This window comes from Ascaphus truei, chromosome 6, assembly GCF_040206685.1.
Source record: "Ascaphus truei isolate aAscTru1 chromosome 6, aAscTru1.hap1, whole genome shotgun sequence".
Lineage (NCBI taxonomy): Eukaryota > Metazoa > Chordata > Amphibia > Anura > Ascaphidae > Ascaphus > Ascaphus truei.
The window spans coordinates 113,792,486-113,818,011 of record NC_134488.1 but is presented as its reverse complement, the minus strand read 5'-3'; the positions used below and the strand labels follow the sequence as shown (position 1 = coordinate 113,818,011).

Here is a 25,526-nt window from a genome sequence, read left to right as displayed (position 1 = left end):
TTAATTGAGCTTTCTTTTTGATAAAAGTGGAAAGAAAAACAAATATAAAAGTAGTAGGACAAAGCGAAGGAAGATTCCTTCTATAGCATCCTACAACGTACTGAACAACAATATAATAAACATATCCGCTAGTCATTTTAGTATTTTTTTAATTTAGCGCAAAACCAGTAGATAATTGCAACAGACTAAAGTCATAATATGGGAATGTTGTACATATTTTTATATATTGTTTTTTAAGGATCGAGCAGCTGAAAACTGGTTCAAAAAGCAGCACCAGATTTATATATTAAAAAAAATCTCATTAAATGTTTTTTTTTTTTTTAAACTTTGATAAATGACCCCCCTACAAATCACACAAACGCACCCTTCATGTAGCCATAGTTGCGAGCTAAGTGAACAACAAAAATAAGGGTGGTGGGCAGAGTGATGCAGGGGAAGGGAACTAAGGGAACTCTTCTGATGTAAAAAAAATAAAATAATAATCAGGAGGGGAGGAGAGTAGAAGGGGAGGATTTGGGGACTGGAAAGGAGGGGGTGGTTATGAGGTAGTGAGAAGGGGGGCTAGAGAGATGGGAAAAGAAAAAAAAGCTTTGAGGAAATATCCTTGTAAATGAGGACTGGAGTTTGTATGGAATTATATGCAGAGGGGGTTTTTTTTTTGCTCTTGCAAATCTGCCTGCTGCTTGCAAAACCCAGAAGTGAACAGCAGGCGACCCGGAAGGTTTGAACTCAAAGCAGCCAGAAAGAAGATCCCAGCGTCTCCCTCTCTTTCTTTTTTTTTGTGTGTGTGTGTGTGTGTGTCTGTGTGTGTGTGTCTGTGTTAACCTCCTTGTTGCTGTGTATATGCATATTCACCATCAACAGCTGCAATTGCACAATACAGGTCTGTATGAAAAAAAAAAAAAATTACAACCTTTGCATTGCACCCCCCCCTCTCTTCTCCCTTGTGCATGCATCCCCCTCCTCCCTGCCTTGTGCATGCACCCCCCCCCTTTCCTCTCTCTGCCTTGTGCATGCACCCCCCCGCCCCCACCCTTCCTCTGCCTTGTGCATGCATGATCCAGCACAGGGGACACGGGGTTCTCTGTCTGTGTCTCATTTTTTTCTCTCTCTCTCTCTTTGCAAAGTTGCACTTGCTTTTTTTTTTCCCCTTCCCCATCCTGTCTCTGTTTTTTTTTTTTTTTTTTTTTTTAAGCCATGTTGGTGGCAAGCTGTAAAAAAAAATTCCCGTGTCAGCTTCCCAGGCGGGAGCAGCGCTTTGCTCAATCCCTGGATTTTTTTTTTCTTCTTCTTGCAATCGACATTCTGCACAAAAAAAAAGAGATATTTGCATGATCGGGAGGGAGGAGGAAAATGGCTTTTTTTCTTTCTCTCTCCCCCCTCCCACATTTACCAGCTAGATCCGTGCATATAGGGCAAGGTTCCTCGTGCATTATTGTTGGGGTGGCTGTGCTGGGTGGGGGGCCCCTGTCACTCTGGAACCCACCCCCCCATCCCTTGTTTTTAGGAGATGTACCCCCCCTTTTTATTCTTTGCTGTGAATATTATTGTTCCGCTTCCCCAAGCCGGGCTATTTAAACCCTCTTTCTTAGGGGGCGCGGGTGGGGGACTACAGATCCATTCAGGGGGGGCAGAGAGAGGGTGAAGTGTAACGCAAATAAACACCTCTGCACATTAGAAAAGAGGAGGTGGGGGGAGAGCCTGGGAGACCCTTTCCCACAGTGGCTTTGCTCCCCCAGATTTTTGGTGTAGATCTGCAGAATATGGCGTCTCTGTCCTGTTTTAAAAATAAGCACAGGGCTGCCATTTTTGTTTTTCTTTTGTCTGAAAATGTTAATAAAACTGTCTGAGAATGTGGGAGAGGCAGGAGAAAGCAAACAGGGGGATCCTATGGGGGATTTCTCGCTTTATTTATTTTTTTTCACGGGATTTTTACCTCCCCCCTCCCTGCTAACTTTTTTCTTTTTCTTTTTTTCTTCCTTTTTCTGTATTTTGCTAAGGGGGGGATCCTGCTCCTTGTAATGGTGATTCTATGTCATTACACTTTGCATCATTACAAATTTTTTTTTTTTTTTGTGCAAAGATTTAAAGTTTACTTTATTTGTGAAGTTTTCTCGTTGCTGTTTTTTTTTCCTCTTTCTTTTCCTTATTGCGTTTGACATGTATCAGTGTGATGTAAAAGTGCGTTTCATGCTTTGTGATGGAGCCAAGTGACATTTAACATAGGTTATATCTGCACTGTGCAAATACCATCTCTTATGTAATGTGACTTGCAGCCTTTTTACACTTGATAGATGTTTGTGTCTGCTACATGTTGTACTGTTAATTTCTAAGAACATTCCTGTGATTTACAGTGTTGCAATAAAACAGAAAAACTAATTGGGTTAACACCGGTAATTAGTGTTTAACAGGAGAAATTGTATCAAAGGAATTATTAATTGTTTGCAAATTTGTATGTTACAAGCATCATTTTGATTGCGTCAGCAACTTTTATTAAGGATATCATCAATTAATATTTAATTTAAAAATCCTTTGTTCCAAGAGGATCCAGTTTGACATCTGATGATGTATAAGTGTACAGACTTTTTATTTTGCATGCACAGGAAAATAAAACCCTTTTTTGCAGTGGAATATTATACGTAGCTTTCGCTCCTGCCTTTGCGCTCAGTAAAACGTGGTAATTGCTGTTGCCATAACAACTAACCTCTTCCTCTTCAGTTTTTTTTTTTTTTTTTAGTCTGGGTTGAAAAGGCCCCTATCCTGTCTGTGAGGTGTAGCTACTTGCGCCTCTGTCGTATTCGGCAAGTTGTAGCAGTCAGGACAAATTCTCAGTTGGACAGTTACTTATTAAAACACTGTGGTAGGGTTATTAGCAGTGTTACTCAAGTGCTAGTAGGATTTCTCAAATCATATATTGCATTATTTTGAAGAAATCTTGAGTGATTTTATTCCTTAACTGGAGCAAAACTCTGTCTCCCGCATGTAGGGTCTCGTTCGCTACAACGCTAGGGCATTTGTTCCCAATTTCATTTAATTCTGTACCTCCATGATAACATAAAAAAATTTCTCATGCCGCAGTAGCTGTATGTGCATTATGCCAATATCCTATATTTCTGTCACTCTTGTTGCCCTTAAATATCCAAGTGTATCTAAAAATAAAACAATATTGTGCTTGTTTTATCTTTAACTTGTTCTACTCTTAACACACAGCAACTGGAGGCACAGGCGCTTGCTCACTAAACTGCGATAAGTGAGTTTAATGGGAGGTAGTGCCGATCGGCACTATCGTAGCTTGTTGAATAGACCAAATAGAAGCAACAGGTGTGGGGTGTAGCACGTTTAAGACTGTTTGCCAGCGGTACTTGTACTACAGGTTAAGAGAACGCCATGTTTTAACGCAGCGGTGTTCAGTTTGGGTTCTGTCGATACCTTGGGTTCCCTGAGATAAGTTTGTTAATGGCGGATATTTTGTTCCTGAAAACTCAATGACATTTTTTTTTTTGTGCCACATTTCTTAATGTAACAATGAAAAAATATTAGTGCATTTTATACTGTAATGTGATAGATGATATGCAATGCAGAAAAATATATTTGATATATCTACCACTACCAGTTGTCTTCAATTCATTTCCCAAAAAGGCCTGATATGAAAAAATATATGAACATAAGGGCCAGAAGTGTACAGTAATGTACTTTTATAAATATCTAAAAAGACTTAAAATTGTCATAGTTCAACATCAGCACCATATAATGTTAGTACCAGAGCAAATACAATGATATTAGCCCAGGCAGACAGTTCAAGGGCCCCTCTTAGGTTCTTTGTGCGATGGATTTTGCCGATAGGCCACATGTTGAAGAGGCCTGGTTTACCAGGCCTACAAATAATTGGTCTACAAATAATATTTGTAACTACATAAAATAGGTCGGCTGGGGTCACACAAAGCCACAATGATATATATTTTAAGGGGATCCACTAAATCACAGCATATTTTTAAAGGGTTTTGAGTAAGAGAACCTTCAGGGAGAGAATGCTAATGATCTCAGGGATAGGGGAGTCACACAAATAACTAATACCCACACCACATTACTTTAACATACACAAGAACAGATTGCATCTTTGATGGTGCAATGCAGTGCAAAAGAATATATATATATATATTTCCCAAATTGTATTTATGTATTTTGTGTACACTTACAAAATCCACAGTATGAATAAATATTTTTGAAGAATTGATTAATGTCTCTGCAGGGATTATTACAATTTTGCCGCAGCATAATTTCATTACAACGGACCCTAACTAGCAGCCAATGACATAATGTTTTACTTCTTACGTAAGCTGTTATTTTATTTTTTGATTTTGAATGTAGAGCCGATAAATGTAAGTGTGACTGCACCTTTTAATGTGTTACCACTTATATCGGCAAATAAATACAAAAAACTGAATCTTTATGAAATTTGATAGGATTGTAGTCAATGAAGGTCATTTTATTCAGTTTATCATACATGAAATTTCCAACCCAAAAAGAAAGACCTCATAACAAATTATCAGGGAAGGAGATTGTTGTAGACTGATTTCCAAAAATGGTCGAACAGAATATATTTTGCGTCTGCTTTTTTTCTGCCACATTTCTATGTAATTAAAACATATGTTACAGTGAACAATACACAGGGAGAAAATGTGTTGCATTTGTGTCCTGTGTTTAATTACATTGACCAAGCAAATGTAGATCGCAGAGTCGCAGTTATAAACACGACTAAAGTAGTCGTAGTTAATGTGAAAACGTGCTAGCCCTATTATGAAAGGCCAGATGGAATTTTATAGCTGTTTATTAATTCCCACAACCGTTATTATATATTGGGATTTACCTTGTTCAATATTAATTGCTAGTGACGTATTGGTCTCTGTGTTCTAGTTAAGTTCAACAACCAATAACCAATATTTGTACCCTTTGTTTATAGTTCCATCTCAATACTCAACTATCAACATTGTTGCTTATATATATGTATATATATATATATATATCAACTGAATAATTGTATATACTGCTAGAAATCAATGGATGTATAAATAGGTTCTTCTTCATCATTGAAGGGATTCCTAGCTAATTATAGAACTTCTGGCTTGGCAATGAAAACTATAAAAGCTGAAACCAGAAATGTATCAATATAAATTGAGAGGGGTTGGAAATTTCGACTCTTACGTTTTGACTGTTCTGCTTTGGAAGATGAAAGGAAGGCGGGTTGTCCTAACTTACCTGAAACCAGTGACCTGGCAGTCATCTTAAACCGTATTTTAAAGCAAGGCATCCCAGGTGTTAGAGCCCCACTTTCACATTCTTTGATTTGGACATTCCTGCAGGATCAGAAACTATAAAAGAGCTGCATCTTGATCATTTATTCCCATTTGGACCTCCAAATCCAGTTTAGACTGAGGTTAAAGGTAAATTCTGGCGGGTTTTTAATCGGTCAAACATTCTCGTCTCTGGTTTACAGTTGCATAGTAGTACACAGTCGAGTTTTAAAGACTTGCTGCCAAGAGTTGGACTGCTGCTCTTTTTTTGCCTTGTGCTGTGAGCTTTATTTGGCGCCGATCCACAAAATGGTGCTAATCTCTAGCACGCCTATTCTGCCATTCTTATGATTGGGAGCCGAGACGTGCTAAAGTTTATCACCGTTTTGTGGATCTGCGCCTGTGTGCGTTAAGTGCTGCATCTTATACATGTAAAACTATGTATCCCTTTAAGTCTGGGGTGGGCAGCTCCTGTCCTCGAGGGTTCCCAGCAAGTCAGGTTTTCAGGATATCCCTGCTTCAGCACAGGTGGCTCAGTCTTCGTCTGAGCCACCTGTGCTGAAGCAGGGATATCCTGAAAACCTGACCGGTTGGTGGCCCTTGAGGACTGAAGTTGCCCATCCCTGTTTTAGGGTGTCCCATACTGACTGCTTATCTCCCATGAGGTGATGTGTTGGAAGATAGGTGTCATAAATATATAGATGTGGGTCTAAATTATCGTTGTGTATTATTATTATCGTTTATTTGTAAAGCACCAACATATTCCGCAGCGCGGTATAATGGGGGGTACAGAGATTTGATAATTACATAAACAGAGTTACATACAAGTGAGGACAAGCATGCACAGATACAAAGAGTTAATGAGGGCCCTGCTCCTGAGAGCTTACAGTGTAGGAAGATTTAAGTGTGTAAAAGTTTTAACACATACATAGTGTGACACAATAGGTGGCACTAATGACACTGACAAAGCGTGAAACTATTTTGTGTTAAGGCAGGTCGTCGCAGGATATACTGATGTGTTGTGACCCCTTGCAAGAAGCCGCGTAGCACCTGGTGGTGTGACTAGCGCTGGGCGATAACAAAGCATTTCCCATGATATGATATTAAGAAATTGATCACAATACCGATCTCTGTCAGGATAAATGTTTGTTGTATGGGAGAAGGAGTGGTGGCTCAGTGAGTGAAGACACTGACCGGCACTGAGAGTTTGAAGCAGGGGAGCCTGGTTCAATTCCTGGTGTTGACTACTTGTGACCTTCGAATAAAAAGCACAGAAAAGTATATTAAAGCACAATACATAGAGTAGACCTCAATAACTATTCATTTGAAATAATTTTATTTTGTTTCCCTAATGTTAGAAATGATGTAGAATGTATTCTGACTTTACATTTACATGTGTAATAAATGTTAATACCCCAGACAGCAGGGATGGGGATGTTGAAGGGAATGAGAGGGGTGGTTGTGGTAAATACTGGGCAAATCTGTCCTCGAGGTGAGAGAGGAGTGCTGCTAACCTCAGGGAAAGAGGCAGAGAGGCGTGCCCCATCTCCACTTACACTGGGACCTCTGTCTGTCTGTCTGTCTTTTTTTTTAAGCTTCTGCGTCTGCTCTTAACCCTTTGAATGCCCCGGGACCGAGCCACGGCGTCCTGAGGTCTGTCACGCCAGAGCTACGTGAAAGGCGTTCTGTTTGTTTTCTCAGAGGAGATCTCGTTCTGCTCTTGTGGAGCGCTGAACGGAAGAGGAGGCGTCACCCGTGTGACGTGATCACGTGATCGCTACCAGGGAGTGGCGTGACCGCCTGCACTCTGGGGCCACGGCCCATCTGGGACTCAAAAGGGTTAAACTGCAAGTCACCTGCTGCCTGTTTAACGTCTGTCACTCCCGTGGCTTAGTAGCAGTTCTGCACTAATTAAAAGAAAAATGCGATATCGACTTGTATAGGGTAGGGGTGACCAACTCCAGTCCTCAAGAGCTACCAACAGGTCAGGTTTTCAGGATATCCCTGCTTCAGCACAGGTGGGTCAGTCTTCGACTGAGCCACTAATTGAGCCACCAGTGCTGAAGCGGGGATATCCTGCAAACCTGACCTGTTGGTAGCACTTGAGGACTGGAGTTGGCTGCCCTTGTATTACCGTATCATATCGTGATATTGCTATCATATCGTGATATGTTGCCCACCTCCAGTTGTGATTGGGCCGTAGGGCTTAGGTGCGGCCTGCCACTTGCTGAGTTAAGTTGCAGCTTGTTGACATATGTGTTCATTGAGATAATTATCTAATTGGTGAATGTCGGGCGTATTTCACAGTTATTTTTTTCTATTCCGTGGTGGACGTGGCTTAGCGAAACCGTGGTACCGGCTGTGTCTGATTTCAAGAAATTTGTCAGTCAATAAACATCGAGGCGAAGCTGTTCAGATCCTTATTTTAGCAAAGCTTATGCAATCGCCACGCTCTTAAACGGAAAGGATGGAATAGAGTGGCTTTTAAGAGTGGTAGTTGAGCGGTACAGCCACGGTTTGTGAAGCGGGCGCCAATCCCAGTGTACGGTCCTTCTAACTTTAGGCAAGTCCCTTTAACTCCCTGTGCCTCAGACACCAAAGGTAGAGTATAAGCGCTACTATGCAGGGGCTCAGTATGCCTGAAAAGTGCTATGCAAAGCGCTGTGTACACTGTCATCGCTATATACTGTATGCATTTGAAAAAAATGATTATTGAAGAAGGAAGAAGAACTTTTAGGTCTATAAATCAAACAGTAGCGGTAATCCTTGTTTGCCAATTACAAAGCAGTGGTATTAAGGTCAGTGTTTTTTAACTTTTTTTTGGTAAAGAACCTCTATAATTATATTGTGAATTCTGAGGAACCAAAAACCCTCTCTAATAGCGCGTCTGAGATCAGATGCATAGTAAGGAACCCCAACCCTCTCTAATAGCGCGTCTGAGATCAGATGCATAGTAAGGAACCCCAACCCTCTCTAATAGCGCGTCTGAGATCAGATGCATAGTAAGGAACCCCAACACTGGTATTTGGTACCATTTTGAAATTACCTGAAAATTGCAGGGAACCCATAGGGATGCCCGGGGAACCCAAGTGCTCCTAGGCACCCCTTTTGAAAAGCACTGTAAGGAGTACTGAATACCATCATACTTTGACCCCTGTTTTTATTTGTGTGTGACATTTCTGAGTGCAACTATCTTATATTGCGATATTAATATTTCAGCTATTTGCTGGTCCTCTCTCTTTCGTCTTGCGGATCTCCTATTTCTTTGTGTACAGGCATACCCCGGTTTAAGGACACTCACTTTAAGTACACTCGCGAGTAAGTACATATCGCCCAATAGGCAAACGGCAGCTTGCGCATGCGCCTGTCATCACGTCTTGAACAGCAATACCGGCTCCCTACCTGTACCGAAGCTGTGCGCAAGCGGGGAGACTATAGAGCATGTTACAAATGCGTTATTTACATCAGTTATGCACGTATATGACGATTGCAGTACAGTACATGCATCGATAAGTGGGGAAAAGGTAGTGCTTCACTTTAAGTACATTTTCGCTTTACATACATGCTCCGGTCCCATTGCGTACGTTAATGCGGGGTTTGCCTGTATTGAGTAAGCCCTCCTTTCGCTTACGTTTTGACTAATGCTACGTTTGTATGTTAAAATAAAGTAATCCATGGCGGATTTGAGGTTTTAATGTGCACCAATTTCTCCTGAAACGACTGAAAACATGGGGTGGTACAGTTCTGACATAGTCAGCAGAATAACAGTGCTATTAGTTTCTGGGTATTTCTGCATTAGCGGTTTAAACCTGCAGTGTAAACACGGCAGACCTGTGTACTAATGACATACACTGTGCATTACTTTCACAGCACGAGTCATAAAATGTGTTCGAACCTTATTGGCTCACACAAAAAATTAAGTGTACGAAACAGTGACCCAAGGGCGAGGGGGAAATTGCTATCAGACGTTTTTATAATTGGGATTCATATAATGCGCATGCAATGTATAGATGTTTCTCTCATTGCAACAACGAGGAAGCCACTCCCAAAAATACTAAAGGATATTTGGGAGGGAAGGGGGGGGGGGGCACGGCTTAAAAGAGCAAAGCATAAAATACCTGTTAATTGTCATCAATACTTTTACAATGTTCCTGCAAGTCTGTCCTGTTTGGGCTTGTAATGAAGGGGAGGGCCCTGTAACCCACAGTCCTCAAAGTCATCTTTAGTTATATGATTTTTCCCAGGGGTTTTTTTTTGTGTGTAAAAATAAATAAATATATATATATAGATATATATATATATACACTGTGTGTGTGTATGTGTGTGTATATATATACACATATATATATATATACAGTGGTTGACAAATCACCAAAAAATCTACTCGCCACACAAAAAAATCTACTCGCCACCTAGTACCAAACGTGTGCTGCTTGGGCCAATATTTACTCGCCCGGGGGTTAAATCCACTCGCCCGGGGCGAGCAAATGTATAGGTTTGTCGAACACTGTACATATATATATGTATATATATATATATATATATATATTATAATATGTAATCTATAAGGATCAAAGCTGTGATCTGCTGTAGAATGCATGGCACAATAGTAGAGAAAATAAAATTTATTAAGTCCAAAAAGTAAACCTGTAGCCCAACATTTTGGTCCCCAAGGGACCTTCAGAAGTAACAGGGTTATCCCCGAAGACAAAAGCGTGGGGCTAAATGTTTGCTTATTGGACTTGATACTTTATTTTTTCTCCCACTGTGCCATGTTGGTATTTTAGATCACAGCTGTAATCCTTACAGGCTTACTGTTTCCCCCTTTTATATATTATATAATCTATATATATACAGACGGTCCTCGGTTATCCAACGGAATCCGTTCTGGAAGTAGCATTGGATAGTGAAAATGTTGTAAAGTGAGTCCCCTGTTAATCAGTGGCGGTGAGTGGATAAGGTGTTCTGGCGTCAGAAAACAGCACCATAGGCTTGCATTGTGATGCGTCGGATATACCGTCCGTCGTAAAGGGAAACGATGGATAGCGACGACCACCTGTGTGTATGTATATTTATATGTGTGTATATATATATATATATGTGTGTGTGTATATGTATATGCATGTATGTATGTGAATATATGTGTATATATATATATATATATATATAATATATATATATTTTCATGTAGAGGTATCAGTACCGTGTTAGCCGAGCTTCAATAATCAAAACATAAATAGATGATACCGTTCTGTGGCTAACAAAATGCTTTTATTTGTGCGAGCTTTCGAGATACACTGATCTCTTCTTCCAGCGATGTTACAATGAATGAAGCAAGCAAAAGGTATACTTAAAAACAGTGTCTCTTGGAATGTTATCTGTGCTAGTCCTTCCCCCGGTGTGGATGTGTTTTATGGCTAGAGGTGTCAAAAGGTTCCTGAAAGCAAGTGATGCAAGAGTGTGTGTGTATCTGTGTGAATATAAATGAATGGAGAGCCCACAGTATATACAGTGCTTTACAAAAGGTGTGTGTGAAGTGGGAGTGGATATAAATGGTGTGGGTAGGTGTGGAAATGTGAGAGATTGTAGCACAACTAAAAGTGTGTGTGGATACTACGTGGTCCCTATTGGTGTATAGGGATGTAAAAACAAGGAGTATAAGTATGTGTGAGAGACAGCTGTGTGTGCATACATATAGCACAGTATGTACAGACATGGCCTATAGCGCTCATGGGAAGAGAGTTCACTTGTGTCAGTAATGACTCATAAAATTTCGATCTCTGTTTAGGCCACTGCTAAGTGTCCCGAACAGTTGAATAAATTTGTATTCATGCAACCGTCTCTCTTTCGGTGTTTTAAGATTACCTTTGAGTATGGCAACCCTCAGATCGTTCATCTTATTGCCAGAGTCAGAGAAATGTTCGCCGACAGGACTGCCTCTTGTTCCGCGCGTGATGCTGTGGCATGCAGGTTCATTCTCTTGTTTAGCCCCTGCCCTGTCTAACCTATGTAGTAGCAGCCCCCTGGGCATTTCTTACATCACTTGCTTTCAGGAACTTTTTGACACATCTAGCCATAAAACACATCCACACCGGGGGAAGGACTAGCACAGATAACATTCCAAGAGACACTGTTTTTAAGTATACCTTTTGCTTGCTTCATTCATTGTAACATCGCCGGAAGAAGAGATCAGTGTATCTCGAAAGCTTGCACAAATAAAAGCATTTCGTTAGCCACAGAACGGTATCATCTATTTATTTTTTGATTATATATATATATATATATATATATATATATATATATATATATATCATATAAAAATATTACTTGTGAGCACATTCACATGTCTTAGACAGGTCTGCAACCCTGCTTTTCGCCATTATCACCTAGCATACAGTGCTTCCACTGCAGCAAGGGATTCTGGGAAATTATATATATATAATAGAACGAAATCACCTTGTACCAGGAGGGAAGATGAGTCAGCGGGCACTACGGTGCAGGAAATACTCCAAGAGGCTGGACTGTACTGTCAAAAAATCCTTTATTCAAACATGGTTAAAAATTGAGAGGAGGGAAGAAAAGCCCCTGCACCTCTAACGCGTTTCACTCGTACTCGAGCTTTCTCAACAATATATTTCTTTTGAATTCAAAGGTATATGCTCTGTAGCACTGGTTACTCTTTGGGGTTCACCCCAATATTTTCTCTCTATATATATATAATAGAATAGAGGTCTATTCAATAAAGTTGTTTGGTTATTGGTTCCTAATAGTAACAGAATAAATTATATATTCTGTTTGCAGTCAGGTGTTGAGCTGAAGGGCTCGATTTATACCAGATGCCGCCAAGCGGCAGCGCCATCCAGTGACGTCGCCCTATGCAGCCGCTGAGCGGCATCTTGATCATACAGGGGAGACAGGAGAGAAGAGATGCAAAGGAGGAATGGCGGAGGCGTGGCTGTGAGCTGTTCGCCCTCATTGGCTGAACCGCGCACATGACTTAGCCTTCGCCTGCCAAAAACACGGCCTAAATGTTCTCAGCTACGCAGAAATCCCCCCCCACTCATTTTGTAACCACCACTCCATTTTGTTAGAGGATTGGAATATTGGGATCTTCCGGGGCTGAACCGTACGATTTTCAGGTTGAAGGACCCCATGGTTCACAAGATACTCACAGGCCAAGTTACCTGGTTTAAATCTCCCTCCAGGGGAACCAAATGATTTAGAATGGGGGAAGCCGCATCATTGATTGATTCTAAAAACCAGTAAGTAACACCAGTAACTTCGGAACATGGGTGGGTCCCTGGGCCAAAAATGACGCAGTTTAGCTCCGCAGGATCCTCTCCAACCTCCCCTGGTTCCAATCCTGGAAGAAAGGAGGGGGAGTTAGTGAGGGGGATTGCTAAAATTGTACGAGAACATGTTAGGCCGCGATTATAGTCGCCGTGCGTGCCGCGAACCAAAGGCCGTACCTCCTATGAGGCGGGACATAGAGCGAGCGACAAAGTGCGCCATTTTTGAAAATACCATTTGGATTTGTTTTTGCAGCGCGACGGCTGCGTCACTTGAGTGGTTCAACAATCAGGGCGAACCGCTCACGTGACGTCACGCCCACGTGTCCGCCACGCATCCCTGTCGCCTCCCAATCGCCTTCAAGCGTTATGCATGTTTCTAAGCCCGCTGCAGCCTTACATGGATTAGCGAGTTTACTTTATTGTAACCATTATAATTCCCTATATTGTAATGTCTCTTGTGTAAAGTGCTGCGTACACTTTTGGAGCTGTATAAAGAAAACCATATACATGTATTAATACGCATTAGCATTTGTGTAGCATTGCTGCTTTTCAGGCGTGCCTCAACATTGTATCTAGGCCGTTCTTAAAAGAGACACGTTTTGCCCCTCAGTACTGGTAGCGCATGCGGCTTACTGCTTTGCCAGGCGGTGCCGGCCTTTCTAGCAGCAGAATGGTGAATGGGATAAGCAACCAGTCCTGGCACTTCAAGGGCCCCATGACCAAATACAGGGGTGGCCAACTCCAGTCCTCAAGGGCCGCCAACAGGTCAGGTTCTCAGGATATCCCTGCTTCAGCACAGGTGGCTCAGTTGAAAACTGTGCATCACCTGTGCTGAAGGAAGCAGGGATATCCTTAAAACCTGACCTGTTGGCGTCCCTTGAGGACTGGAGTTGGCCACTCCTGTATTTGGCCAATGTGCTGGAGGGAGTGGCGTAGTCTGGTGCTGGGGCTCCCCGGCACTCAAAGGGTTAGAGCCGCAATACCGGTTTCTCTTAACCGCGCCTCACCCCTTTTTGGGCGGAGGGGGGGGGGGGCCGGGATGGGCCCCTGGAGCTGAAGTGCACTATTTTCTGTTCCTCTTTCCCGAGATACGTACCGGTAAAGTGTTTCATTCCCCTCCTGGGAAAACAAAATGGCGGTTGAAATATCCCGCATCACGAGCGCCTGTTGGAGGCCTGCAACCGTCATCCGGTGCGGCTTCGAGTTGGCCTGTGTGATGCAAAAGATGTGAGAACTAGTTAGTAACGCTGCTACCTTTACCGGCTAGTATTACAGGTACTGGTGGTTACCCTGGAGCTGAAAATAATGCTTTACAGCTCGGGACGGCCTGTTTCCTATCCTGTCCACACACAAAAAAATGGTAGGTGAGCTAAGCGGAGTTGCTGCATTAGGCCGCGTCCATGGTTAGTGCGCGAGCGTTCACGCTGCGTCACGCACGCCTGTAGCAGGAGGGATTTGTGGCCTAGGGGGAGACGCGACGTGTCAGAGACGTAGCCATGACATCACCGAGCTGGTTCGCCCTCGTGACCCGACCGTCGCACAAAAGATAAACTTATTATGATTTTTTCGCGAGCGTCTGCGCTTTGTATCGCGCCCGCAGATGCACGGCATATTGATCGCCCCGTCGCGCTTACCATGGGTGCGGCCTTAAGTGTAACATTCATGAGGAAGCAGTAATCCCCAGCCACGTGGTCCCAACCACCCCCCAGGGATGTGATCTCCCCCTACAAAACAAGGGTTCAACTACAGTAATCCATGCTCTGGGGAAACCTCCGCATAAGAGAAACGGAACTCTTGTCCAAGAGCACAATATGCGCACAGTATCCGTCTGTCCTAGCAAGCAGCAGAAAGCTAAAATGTTGCATCCTTCTTTTTAGGGACCCTGGGAAAATCTTTGGGGTTTTTCTTTTTTTGGGGAGGTACAGAGACTGGGGGGATCTCCCGAGGTTGGGAGTCCTCTGGAGGACACCATGAAATACATTTGAATGACATTTTAGATCTAATATTACAACAACAAAAAAAAAAATCAGGATTTTATGGTTTTTAAAGAAATATTACATTTTTCTGTTGAGAGCAGAAATGAATTGTTTCCCGTGAATACTGGGCTTGTGTTCAGAGTGCCTGGATCCTTTCCCGCTCGTGGGTTGATAGAAGGGTGTGTGAAGCCAGTCTGTTAGCTCAGACACTCGAGTTTTGGGGACAAGAACATGGCTGGTCTTAGCCAATTATGGGCTCGGAACTGGAATGTTTTGGAGACTCGCAAGCCATTCAGCGGTGAAGGGGCGGTATGCGCATGGAGATGCAGCAACTCCTTGTCTTCCCACCTTCACTGAATAAGCTTTACGTATAAAATAGTGGTACCGTACTTCATAGCCAAATGAAAACTGTGTAAGCGGGTGTTGTGCGTGAGACTGTGAGCTGGACTGCAGTATAGATCCAGGAACCTGGCGCTTCCCAAGATATCAATTCTTTTTAATGAGTTGGGTATATGTTTACAATAACAAAACAAAGATGGCATATGGGGCCACCAATGGAAAGTCACAGTGACATCTCCCAATGACGTTGTGGCTTCCTAAGTGTCGTCAGAGTGTAGGCTGATCCCTGCGGCCATCTTGTTTCTGTCTCGGATATTGAAACCTCAATATGTCGGGAAGAGGGTGGTCCCTGGAGCTGTAAGTGCCGTGGTTTCGCTACAGACTCTCCTGGGATCAAATAATGTTAAAGAAAAAAAAACTGAATAATGGGGTTTTTGCTTCTGCTTTGGTGCTGGAGCTGTGTGATTGCCTAGACGCCCTAAGCAAATTCTTGGCTGGTTTAAGCATAGATTCACTGCTTAAAGAGACTGGGTTTTTTCCTTGAAAGTTGGGCTGTGTGAGGCTGGGGAGCAGAGCAGGAACTGACCCTGGAACCTGCTGAGATGTTCATCTGACTAAAAATAAACAAGCACAGTTTCATAGCATTCCACAGAAAGCCCTCATGTGCTGAACAGGAGAGATTTCTGTTAACACCTCCACTGCCAAACGTCAGGATAGGATAGGATTGTACACGGCGTAGGTTTGGAGTTGTGCTTACTTGATGTATGGTCTACAAAAGATGTACACAATTAAACCGGCTTATTATTGAAATAAAATGGAAAAACAGATGAAATATAAACACATTAAATAACCTTATATGCATGGCCTGCTTCTTACCATATAGCACAGTGACATGACATTCCATGAGAATGAGAATTGAAGACTTTGAGGGGTCTAGTGATACTTTGAACTTGGCTCCTCCATACCTTGCAGCATGTTCCTTTCCAGTATGGAACACAATCCTGCTCCCGTCTCTAACTGCCTGCCTTTTTGCTGCATTAACAAACATAAGCATGAGGTAGACATGAATGCACAGGTAAATCCACATCGACTTGCTCATAGAAGGACGTGCAGATATCTGCAGAACGGCGGCATAGCATTGTTACATAAATACTTCAAGGTTTTTTTATGCGTCAGTGTTGGAAAGATGGTATTTAAAGCCCTTTGATTACTCTTCCCATCTCCCCAGGGTATTTTTTGAAGCAAGGGACTGGTTCAGGGGAGCGTAATGGCTACGTCAATGGCTTTTGAACTGGTTTTTCTAGGGGAGATCGCGTTGTGGCGTCCTGTGAAGCGCCAAACGTGATCTCTTCTGTTCCCCTAACCGGTCAGGACGCCCTCTTCTTCCGTTCGCGACATCGGTGACGCCACAATCACGTGAAGTGCCAGAGGGGGCGGTGACACGCAAAGGGTTAATGGTGCTACTTGTAAACTAAAGGAAAGATTCAGTAAGGTCCGCTGTGGGGTTTAACGCACCAGACCCGGGGTTAGCTGCCATTGACTTAACCCGCCACAGCCCTTCGTGAATCTCCCCACAGTACTGTGCATAGTAAGGCTGCGCTTATACAGACCGATGACGTCACCCGTCGCCGTCGCCAAAGTTGTATTTCGGGTTTGAGAGACGTCGCTGGTGACAAGGCCAGTGACGTCACCAAGGGGGAGGGCAGAGTGCAATAGGCGCTCTGTGATTGGTTTAGAGGCAGTCACATGTGGCGGCTGTCTCTCCAAAAATCAAATGTCAGTGACTACCAGATTTCTGGCAGCACTGTCGCTCCGTCGCTTTGTCGCCGTCGCGTGCACTATAAGCGCCGGCGACAATGCATTTTTGTCGCGATGTCGCGTCGCCGGCACTATAAGCGCAGCCTAAGTAGAACAAGCCAAACCAGTGCTTCCAGTTCTGCAACGCATTACGATGACCCAAATAGATTCAGCTGAACATCTCTCTTATAGAGGGAGTGCACGGACTTAAGATTCAGCTGAACATCTCTCTTATAGAGGGAGTGCACGGACTTAAGATTCAGCTGAACATCTCTCTTATAGAGGGAGTGCACGGACTTAAGATTCAGCTGAACATCTCTCTTATAGAGGGAGTGCACGGACTTAAGAAATAGACATAAAAAAAATCTGCAAGACATATTTATAACCCACATTAATCCCCAGGCATCGGCACACGGGAGCTGTAAGAAAATGTTCTTAGAAAAGGGATGTTCTTACATTGGTTACATAGTAGATGAGGTTAAAAAAGATATTTCAACCTGTGTTACATTTTTGATGATTTTAAGTGGGACTGTCAGCCTCCATCTTTTGTAAACCTTTTAATGTTTTACAGCAGGGGCGCTCAATTCCCGTCCTCAAGACCCCCCAACAGCTCAGGTTTTAAGGATATCCCAGTTTCAGCACAGGTGGCTCAGTTGAAGACTGATCCACCTGTGCTGAAGCTGGAATCTCCTTAACACCTGAGCTCTTGGGGGGTCTTGAAGACTGGAATTGAGCCCCCCCCCCCCCCGTTCTATAGCGCTCTGTGTTCTCAATGATGTGCTCAATGATTTTCCTGCTACAAAATCAGCACGGTAACGCCCTCTCTCTCTCTCTCTCGCAGGATGGCCGAGCCGCGCTTTAACAATCCCTATTTTTGGCCTCCACCTCCCACCATGCCCAGCCAGGTAAGGCTATCATGCCTCCGGGGATTGGTTAGATGTCCCGGACCTACAAGACGAGATGACTTTCTGCTGGGACTTACAGGGAAGCCGCATTACATCGTGTAGTCTCAAAAGTCTCTATTCTGTCAAAGGCCTATGTCGGGTTATTTTAACCCGTGGCTTCAAATTATTAATAAAATGATATGTACTGTATTAGGGCTAATATTTGTAGGAGACCGCCTCAGAATACCTGAGTTTCAACACCTTTTTTAGTGGTCAAAAATAAACTCGATATAGTGATTATTAGAAGGCGGGGATTGCTAACTGGGAGGTGATGCCTCCTTTTCCATCAGATGTCTTTATTTAAAGCTGAATTATTTACTGCAGTTAATCGTGTTTCTTTGCTCAGGCCTCCAGTACATATTCCCTAGAAAAACACCACTGATCTATGTATACCTATAAGTGAAATTCATGAAACGTGTGTATTTTTATTGACTTATTTCATAAGCACACATGAAAACCATTAATAGTTACTGCAGAATAAAATCGTTCCCCTGTTACGAGCGATCTAAAACATTTTTTTTTTAAAAACCCTAAAGAGAGATAAGACTCTCTTAGAAGAGTAGAAAAACACGTTTATTAAAATGCAACCTAAACTTATTTTTTTTTTAATGTAATCTGATATCACAGATTGCACTGTTGGAGAGAATGTATTTTCAATACAAGAAGCTGTTCTATACATTTGCAACACACATTTCTTATTCAGGATGAGTTAAATCTAGCTCCGAGTTTGGATAGCCGTTCGTGACACATACAGATAAGGAAAATTACATGCATTTCATCACAAATTGTTACATATAATTCAGTTATCCATTAAATTCCTCCATATGACCACTCCCCACATTGCTAGCTAATGTGAGACGGACAACAACAAAAGAAGACTTTGATACATTCCTATGGAGATGCAGGGACTTTTAATTTAGTGCAGAAATGGTCTGGGAGCTTGATACATTGTTCAAAGTCAAATAATATGTGCAGAATACGTCCCCCCACTGATTCTCTATATACAAGTAGATGCCAAGTGATGAACATCGAAGCTCTGGCCATGTCCCCAATGTCAGAATCATTGCTTAATTCACTACACCAGGGGTGCTCAACTCCAGTCCTCAAGCCTCCCCCCCTCCCCTCACCAACAGGTCAGGTTTTCAGGCTATCCCAACTTCAGCACAGGTGGCTCAGTCTTTGATTGAGTCACCTGTGCTGAAGCAGGGACTGATTGAGCCACCTGTGCTGAAGCAGGGGTATCCTGAAAACCTGACCTGTTGAAGGGGTGGGGGGGGGGCTTAAGGACTGAAGTTTAGCCCCCCTGCACTAGACTACTCCATCTGCCTGTGATAGGGATCCTGCTAATTTGCCTCTTGTCTTTGCAGTTGGATAACCTGGTACTAATCAATAAGATCAAGGAGCAGCTGATGGCAGAGAAGATCCGGCCTCCTCACTTGCAGCCTAATTCCGTCCCTTCCCAGCAACCTCTGCTGATCCCCCAATCGCCTGCTGAGACCAGCCAGTCTGTCATGTCCCTGCAGAAGTTGCAACAGCTCCCAGGGCTGCACCCGCAAGCGGTTCCCCAGCCGGACGTGGCACTGCACGCACGGCCTGCTACCAGCACCGTGACGGGTAATTTACCCTGGGGACGCAGGGCAAGCATTCAGGAAGGTGAAGAAAATAAGTATGGGGTGGGAAAGTGATTACAGCAGAGAGGGCAGAGCATAGCTCGCAATAATGGGGTGTAGGCTGCAGTTTGGAAGATAACATGGAGAACAGGGGTAGGTACAGAATAAAGAGATGGGAAGTGTGGGGGGAGAAAAAGTGAAAGATTGTGCAGAGGGAGGTGCAATGTAACTGTGCGGGTGTCATTGGGGAAAGAACATGGAGCACATGCAGTCATTGAGTTGGTGGAGCTGGATACCATCAGAAGGTCCGGAGCATGGCACCAGTTGGTAGAAAGATAATGTATCTGGATGCCCTCAAGCATAAAGCCTGATCAGATCATTTGTAGGGAGAGCAGGAACCAGGGGGCAGTTTAGCTTGGAGTACAAGGCTAAGGTGAAGCGGGAGAAGGAGGTGGGCAAAGGGGTCACTAGGAACATAGGGGGTTGGGGGCTGGCAAAGTAAAAAGGTTTAACGAATAACAGAGTTCTTATATTGAATTTATATTTCTGTAAGTTAAAATGGGTTTGGTGATAGTAATGTTTGTGCGTCTGTAATCAATCAGAATTGTGGAAATATTATTGTACTTAATGTTTTATTTGGGGTAAAATGAGGTGTGTTAAAGCAGCAATCCCGCAGCCGGTTCTCCTCTTTGTTTTTACTAAAGATTTTTTTTTTTAATTACAGAATCGAAGCTTAACTGCTTTATTTTAGCTCTGGGAACCCCCTTTCCCCTCACCCCGTATCCCGATATGCACACAGTTTTAGTTGCCGGTGTTTTCCTCCCCTTTAGGGAAATCAAAATGGCTGCCAAGTCTCACGTGTGTGTCCCAGGCCAATAGGAAGCTGCAACGTTACTGGGCGGCATTACGTTGTGACTTCCTATTGGATGTCCAGGAGGTGACATTGGCAACTACACTGGCGACACACTTTATTCGAGCTCGGCTAGTCCCACGAATTCGGGTATACCCGGGTGTATTGAGGTTTGTGACTGTTTTCTGCCCGAGTGCATTGAGTTATTTTCCGGCAGGGATTGAAGCATTTTATTCCCGTTGGCTGCAATACTGCACAGTACATATATATATACTGCATTACAATTCGTGAATTTATGCCATCTGGGAGACACGCGAAGCATTGCAGCCTATTAAATCCTAATCATTATCATTTAACAGATCAGCCGCCCGTCAGCCAGGCATGAACCCAGGCTGGGAAGGCAAATGCAACGGGGCTTGTCAGAGGTGAGGAGCGGCGCATTCCAGGTATCTGCCAGGTACATACCGGGTATTTGCTCGGATAAAGTGTGTCGGTGCAGTACACCGATAAGTATCTCGTGAACCGAGGGGTCATCAAGGGCTGAAAATAGTAGAGTTTAGCTCTGAGGTACCCCTGGTTAAATCAGTACCCCAAATGGGCAGAATTGCTGCTTTAATCTATGTAGCCTGATCGCTAGCTGACAATTCTGCTTAATTCTTCTTGTTCCCCCCATTGACCTTCTAACGCTCTCCTTTTTTTGTTTCCCCTTCAATGCTTAGCTGGCTTCTCTTCTTACTTTTCAGGGCTGGGTCTGTCCTCCCCCCGCATTTCTGTGAGCACCTCGGAGTCCAGCGCTTGTACTAGCAGTTGTACCCCTTCCACCCCAACCTCCAACAGCCAGACCCGGCTCATTGCCTCCTCTCCCACCCTCATCTCGGGGATCACAAGCCCCTCCATGCTGGATTCCATAAAGACCATCCAGGGACACAGCCTGCTGGGACCCACCAAGCCGGAGAGGGGACGCAAGAAAATCAAAGCGGAGATCCCCCCAGGCCCACCCGTGCTTGTCGTCCCGTACCCTCTCCTGGCCTCGGGGGATATTGGCAAAGAAGGCAAAACCTACAGGTTTGAACAAGATTATTAGCACAAATCTAAAGAAAGAACTGACACTATCAAGGTGGCGGTGAAATCCCATTAACTGTGTGGTTTCTTGCATGGTCAAGAACTTCCTTCTCAAGTGTGGTGAACGTGTCATTAATCTGTTTTTCCTGCTTCCTGTAAACAAGCCGATGCGTATTAATATTGTGTATATTCAGGGGTGGAAAAAGTCCAATTAACTTCCTGGCGCCTGTGCTGAGCACTGCGCTGATTAACCTGTCACTCACCACTGCGACCAGCAGCTACATTCTCCAGCTTCCATGCCCATGCTTTGCGGGGGCGCGCTGACCGGCTCTACCCCTGCTTTCATATCGCACTGTGACAGGGAGAGGAGTTTCGGTCCGTTTGTGTGAGTCAATGTGTGCGTTAGTCAGTGTGTATCAGTGTGTGTGTCAGTGTATCACCGAGACGCAGGTGGGTGGGTTCCGGCACGCGCCTCCCTTCCCCCTGCTGCTTATCGCTGGCTCCTAAAAATTATGTCTTGCTCCTGAGTAATTTATACTTTTGTCCACTCCTGAATGTATATTAGACATAGATAAGTGGACTCCATACAAGGGCCACATGGCTTACCAAATGTATCTCCTGTCCTACTTTTTGTGCAGATCTCTGGTTCCATGCTCGCTTTTCAATCCTCCCAAGTGGCTATCTCATGCCTTTCTGTGTTCTGTTACTGTGTTTGTCTTTATCACCCCTGCTACCAGAAGGCATTGCTGTTTTCATGCATCCACCACGTTTTAGTACCTTCTTAGCCCACTCCTTTTTAGTAGCCTGTCCCCCCCCCCCCCCCTTTTTTTCCTAGTAAATGTGTTCCTTCCCATTCCTTATTTATATACCGGAGGTATTTCCCTGAGCCCATACTGTGTATTTGGTAATGCCTCTGGGCCCCAATCTTACCAAGTATGTTATGAAGCAGGAATCTGTGAAGCACAGGTTTTATCCCTTTAGCATGATCACATGGAAGAAGGGGTTATTCCTTAAAATCTGGGAATTCCTAGGTTTGAGAAATATAATTATTATTATCATTTTTTTTCTTACTATCATTGAGGTTTCCTGGGATGGGATGGGCAAAAAAAAAAGACAGTCGCCAATGGATGTCAGTAGAACCTGGCAGTGGAATACAGTACATACACATTCCATATAGTGGCCCATTCCCCTGGAATCGCTGTTCCCGATTGGCTCGGGGGTAAGGAAATTGCAGGTAGCCATTTTGGAAAGGGCAAAAAAAAAAAAGTACAGCTCAACCCTGTTATAACGCGATCCGTTATAACCCTGTATAACGCGATGCAAGCGTGGCTCCCAATTTTCATGTTTATGGATACTGTACAACACGATTATTGGTGTCTTAAATACTTTATTGTACAATGCATACAATTGTACATTATTTCTAACGCGAGCCGCTTATAACACAATGTGATTCTTTGGACCCCAAGCACAGCGTTATAAGGGGGTTGAGCTGTAATTTAAAAAATCTACGAAACCGGAGGGCCACCTGGGTAATACTATGAGGCTACTTACTTCTAATTATATACTGATATAACCATCTCTCATTCTGCATCTAAAACCTTAATGTGTAAAAAAGCATGTTTGTGTATATGTGTGCGTGTGTGTATATATATATATATATATATATATATATATATATATATATATATATATATATATATATATATATATATATATATACACAGTGTATATATATTTATTTTTTATTTTTATTGTACTGGGCTTACATGGATACCAAGTGTTTGATTTGAGATTTTTAAATCACTGTTAGATTAAACAGGTCACTCAACACCCTGGGTAACTGACTCATGTTTTCCTGAGCTAAGCAAAACAAACTAAGAAAAGACTGCGGCAGCAAAAAAAGATTAGGGTGTTGGAGTCAGAAACGGCCAGTCTTGGAGGGAGCTGAGCATGTTATTAGGTTTTCTGTTGGCTAAGCAGAAGATGCTGTCCTGCAGTGGGAGGTGGGAATAGGTTATTTTGTAACATATACTGTAGTATATTTTTTTCTGGGGTTTTACTAAACACACTGCTGCTTCCTATTTGCAGTCTATAAGGCTCTCTCGTTCAATGGGCTCTGAAGTGGCTGCCATGCGCTGGATAAGATTTTCGTTCCATGCTTTTAAATGGAGCTGAACCCCTCCCTCCTCTTTTAGAACTGCATTTAATGTTGATTCAGATAGGCTAGAAACCTTTTTTTTCAAGATCTGTACAGTGGAGTGAAGCGTAATATATATATATAATCAACAAGATATATATATATATATCTCACTTCAAAGATGATTTCTAGATCATTTTCTCCATAAGAAATATTATGTATAAATTGAGTTCAAAGAATTAAGTAAAAAAACAAACAGAACCTCCCCCCCCTCTTTTTCTAAAATGGTATGAGAGGGATTGGCAATTTATCTGAGCACTATTATTAAGCTTAACTTTGTATTGCAGAGCACTAGATATTCTGAACGGTGTTGCCAACATCCATTAAAAACAAACAAGCTTATGGCTCAAAATACTTTATCGAGACAGCTGAAAAAACATTTGAATCCCATCATCTATGTGTGTGATAAGTTTACTGCTGCTTTACATTTAGTATACTGTAATTAGTACAGACATATATGTAACCACTCTAACACTAACATATTGGTATATTTCCTGCAGGTAGTGGTTAGAGAAGTGGTTTCCAAACATCCCGTCACACCAATAACTCCCCCCTACTACGTTAAACCGTTCTCTGATACCTAGTGTTTCTTTTCCAACGTATAACTCCGACCCTCCTGTTTTGAGTAATTCCACACGTGAGCAAGTACAATTTACACATGAGGGAAAGATGCATAAATAAATGCATAAATAAATGCTCAGTTAGTGCCTCAGTCATTGGACTTTAATTGGTGCTATGATAAGTTTCCTGTACTGTGTTACCTATAGAATAGCTCAGCACTTTCACTATAATTTCCCCAGCACTCCCGTATCTATACCACTCAACGGGAGCTTCCCTCACACCGTCTGTTGGAGAGAATTCTACTGCGTCATTTTACCCCTTAAAGGGTCTTTCAGCCTCGATGGGAGGTTCACCAGGGAACACTGTGCTACTGGGGTCAATGCTGAAACCGGTACTAAAATGTTTTTTTCCCCCCCTTCTTCTCCACTCTCAATACCGTTTTATTCAGGTGCAAAATCTGCCCTTTGACCTTCTTTACCAAGTCGGAGATGCAGATCCACTCGAAGTCCCACACGGAGGCCAAACCTCACAAGTGCCCGCATTGCTCCAAGTCCTTTGCCAACGCTTCCTACCTAGCGCAGCATCTGCGCATTCACCTCGGCGTAAAACCCTATCACTGCTCCTACTGTGAGAAATCCTTCCGCCAACTCTCTCACCTCCAGCAGCACACCAGGTGAGTTTGTGTGCTCCGCCTAGAACTACCTGCAAACCCTGACCCCTGTACAGACCCTCCCTCCAGCAATGCACCTTGTAGATAAGCTACATAACATCCATAGTCATCTTGGTCTAAAGTCAATAAAACGAGGTATAGGGTTTTGGAAAAATGTCAATTTTCTGATGCATTATATTGATGAGTTGTAGTTATATATCGTATTGGACCTAAAACCCCCCCAATAAAATATTGAAATTGTTAATGGACATAACGTGCAAATGAGCTTTCTAGACATCAAGCCCAGATTTAGAAATTGGTGCGAGCAGAGGCTGAGCACCCCATAATGTTAAGTGGTCCTAAAGTGACATGTTTCAGTATTACCTTCAGACAATCCGGTCTTTTGGTGATATGAGTCCTCACTAAAAAAAATAATCACGTAAGAGCCATCTGATTTTTTTTATGTCTCGACAGATTTGTTACTGTACATTTTTCAACATAGTCACAAGTGTGTTTGTGAAATCCTGCTGTTGTTTTGTTCTCTTCATAACATTTCTACGTGATTTAAACTATCTAGGGTTTGGCCAAATAACCTAACTCTGTAACTTTGGGATAACTGCGGAAATAAAGCTACTTATTGTATATTGTATGCGTATTGTATATATTTATGGTATTTGCTTATTGCTCTTTTCATAGTTAGACCTTTAGGAGTACAGTTTGAAAAGCTAATAAACCGGTTTATGGGAACATGTTAGAATGGTAGATGTTTTATATGGCTAGATTGCACTACAATATATGTAGTTAGGTCGTGCTTAAGGCCAGGTCCCCGCTGGCTACTGCAGCGCCCGCTGTGGCGGATGCTGCAGGGACAAGATCCGCCCCCACAATTGGGCCGGGCCCGCTGCGAGGAGGGGACGCTGCGCTGCGAGGAGGGGACGCTGCGCTGCGCCGACAGTTT

The 25,526-nt window shown here is 43.1% G+C and overlaps 1 protein-coding gene across 4 annotated transcripts in view; it reads left to right on the top strand.

Annotated features, from left to right (window-relative positions):
• Window positions 1–552: 552 nt before the first annotated feature.
• ZNF362 (zinc finger protein 362) overlaps window positions 553–25,526 on the top strand; it is a 39,207-nt gene continuing 14,233 nt past the window's right edge. The window contains exons 1-5 of one of the 4 annotated variants that reach the window (XM_075605815.1): window positions 553–883; window positions 17,537–17,600; window positions 19,007–19,253; window positions 20,819–21,164; window positions 24,368–24,592. In XM_075605815.1, coding sequence (XP_075461930.1) covers window positions 17,538–17,600; window positions 19,007–19,253; window positions 20,819–21,164; window positions 24,368–24,592 — 881 coding nt within the window. In that variant the 5' untranslated portion in view covers window positions 553–883; window position 17,537. Of the gene's footprint in view, window positions 884–17,536; window positions 17,601–19,006; window positions 19,293–20,818; window positions 21,165–24,367; window positions 24,593–25,526 lie in introns of all 4 variants that reach the window. The other 3 variants (XM_075605814.1, XM_075605813.1, XM_075605816.1) reach the window with 3 other exon arrangements.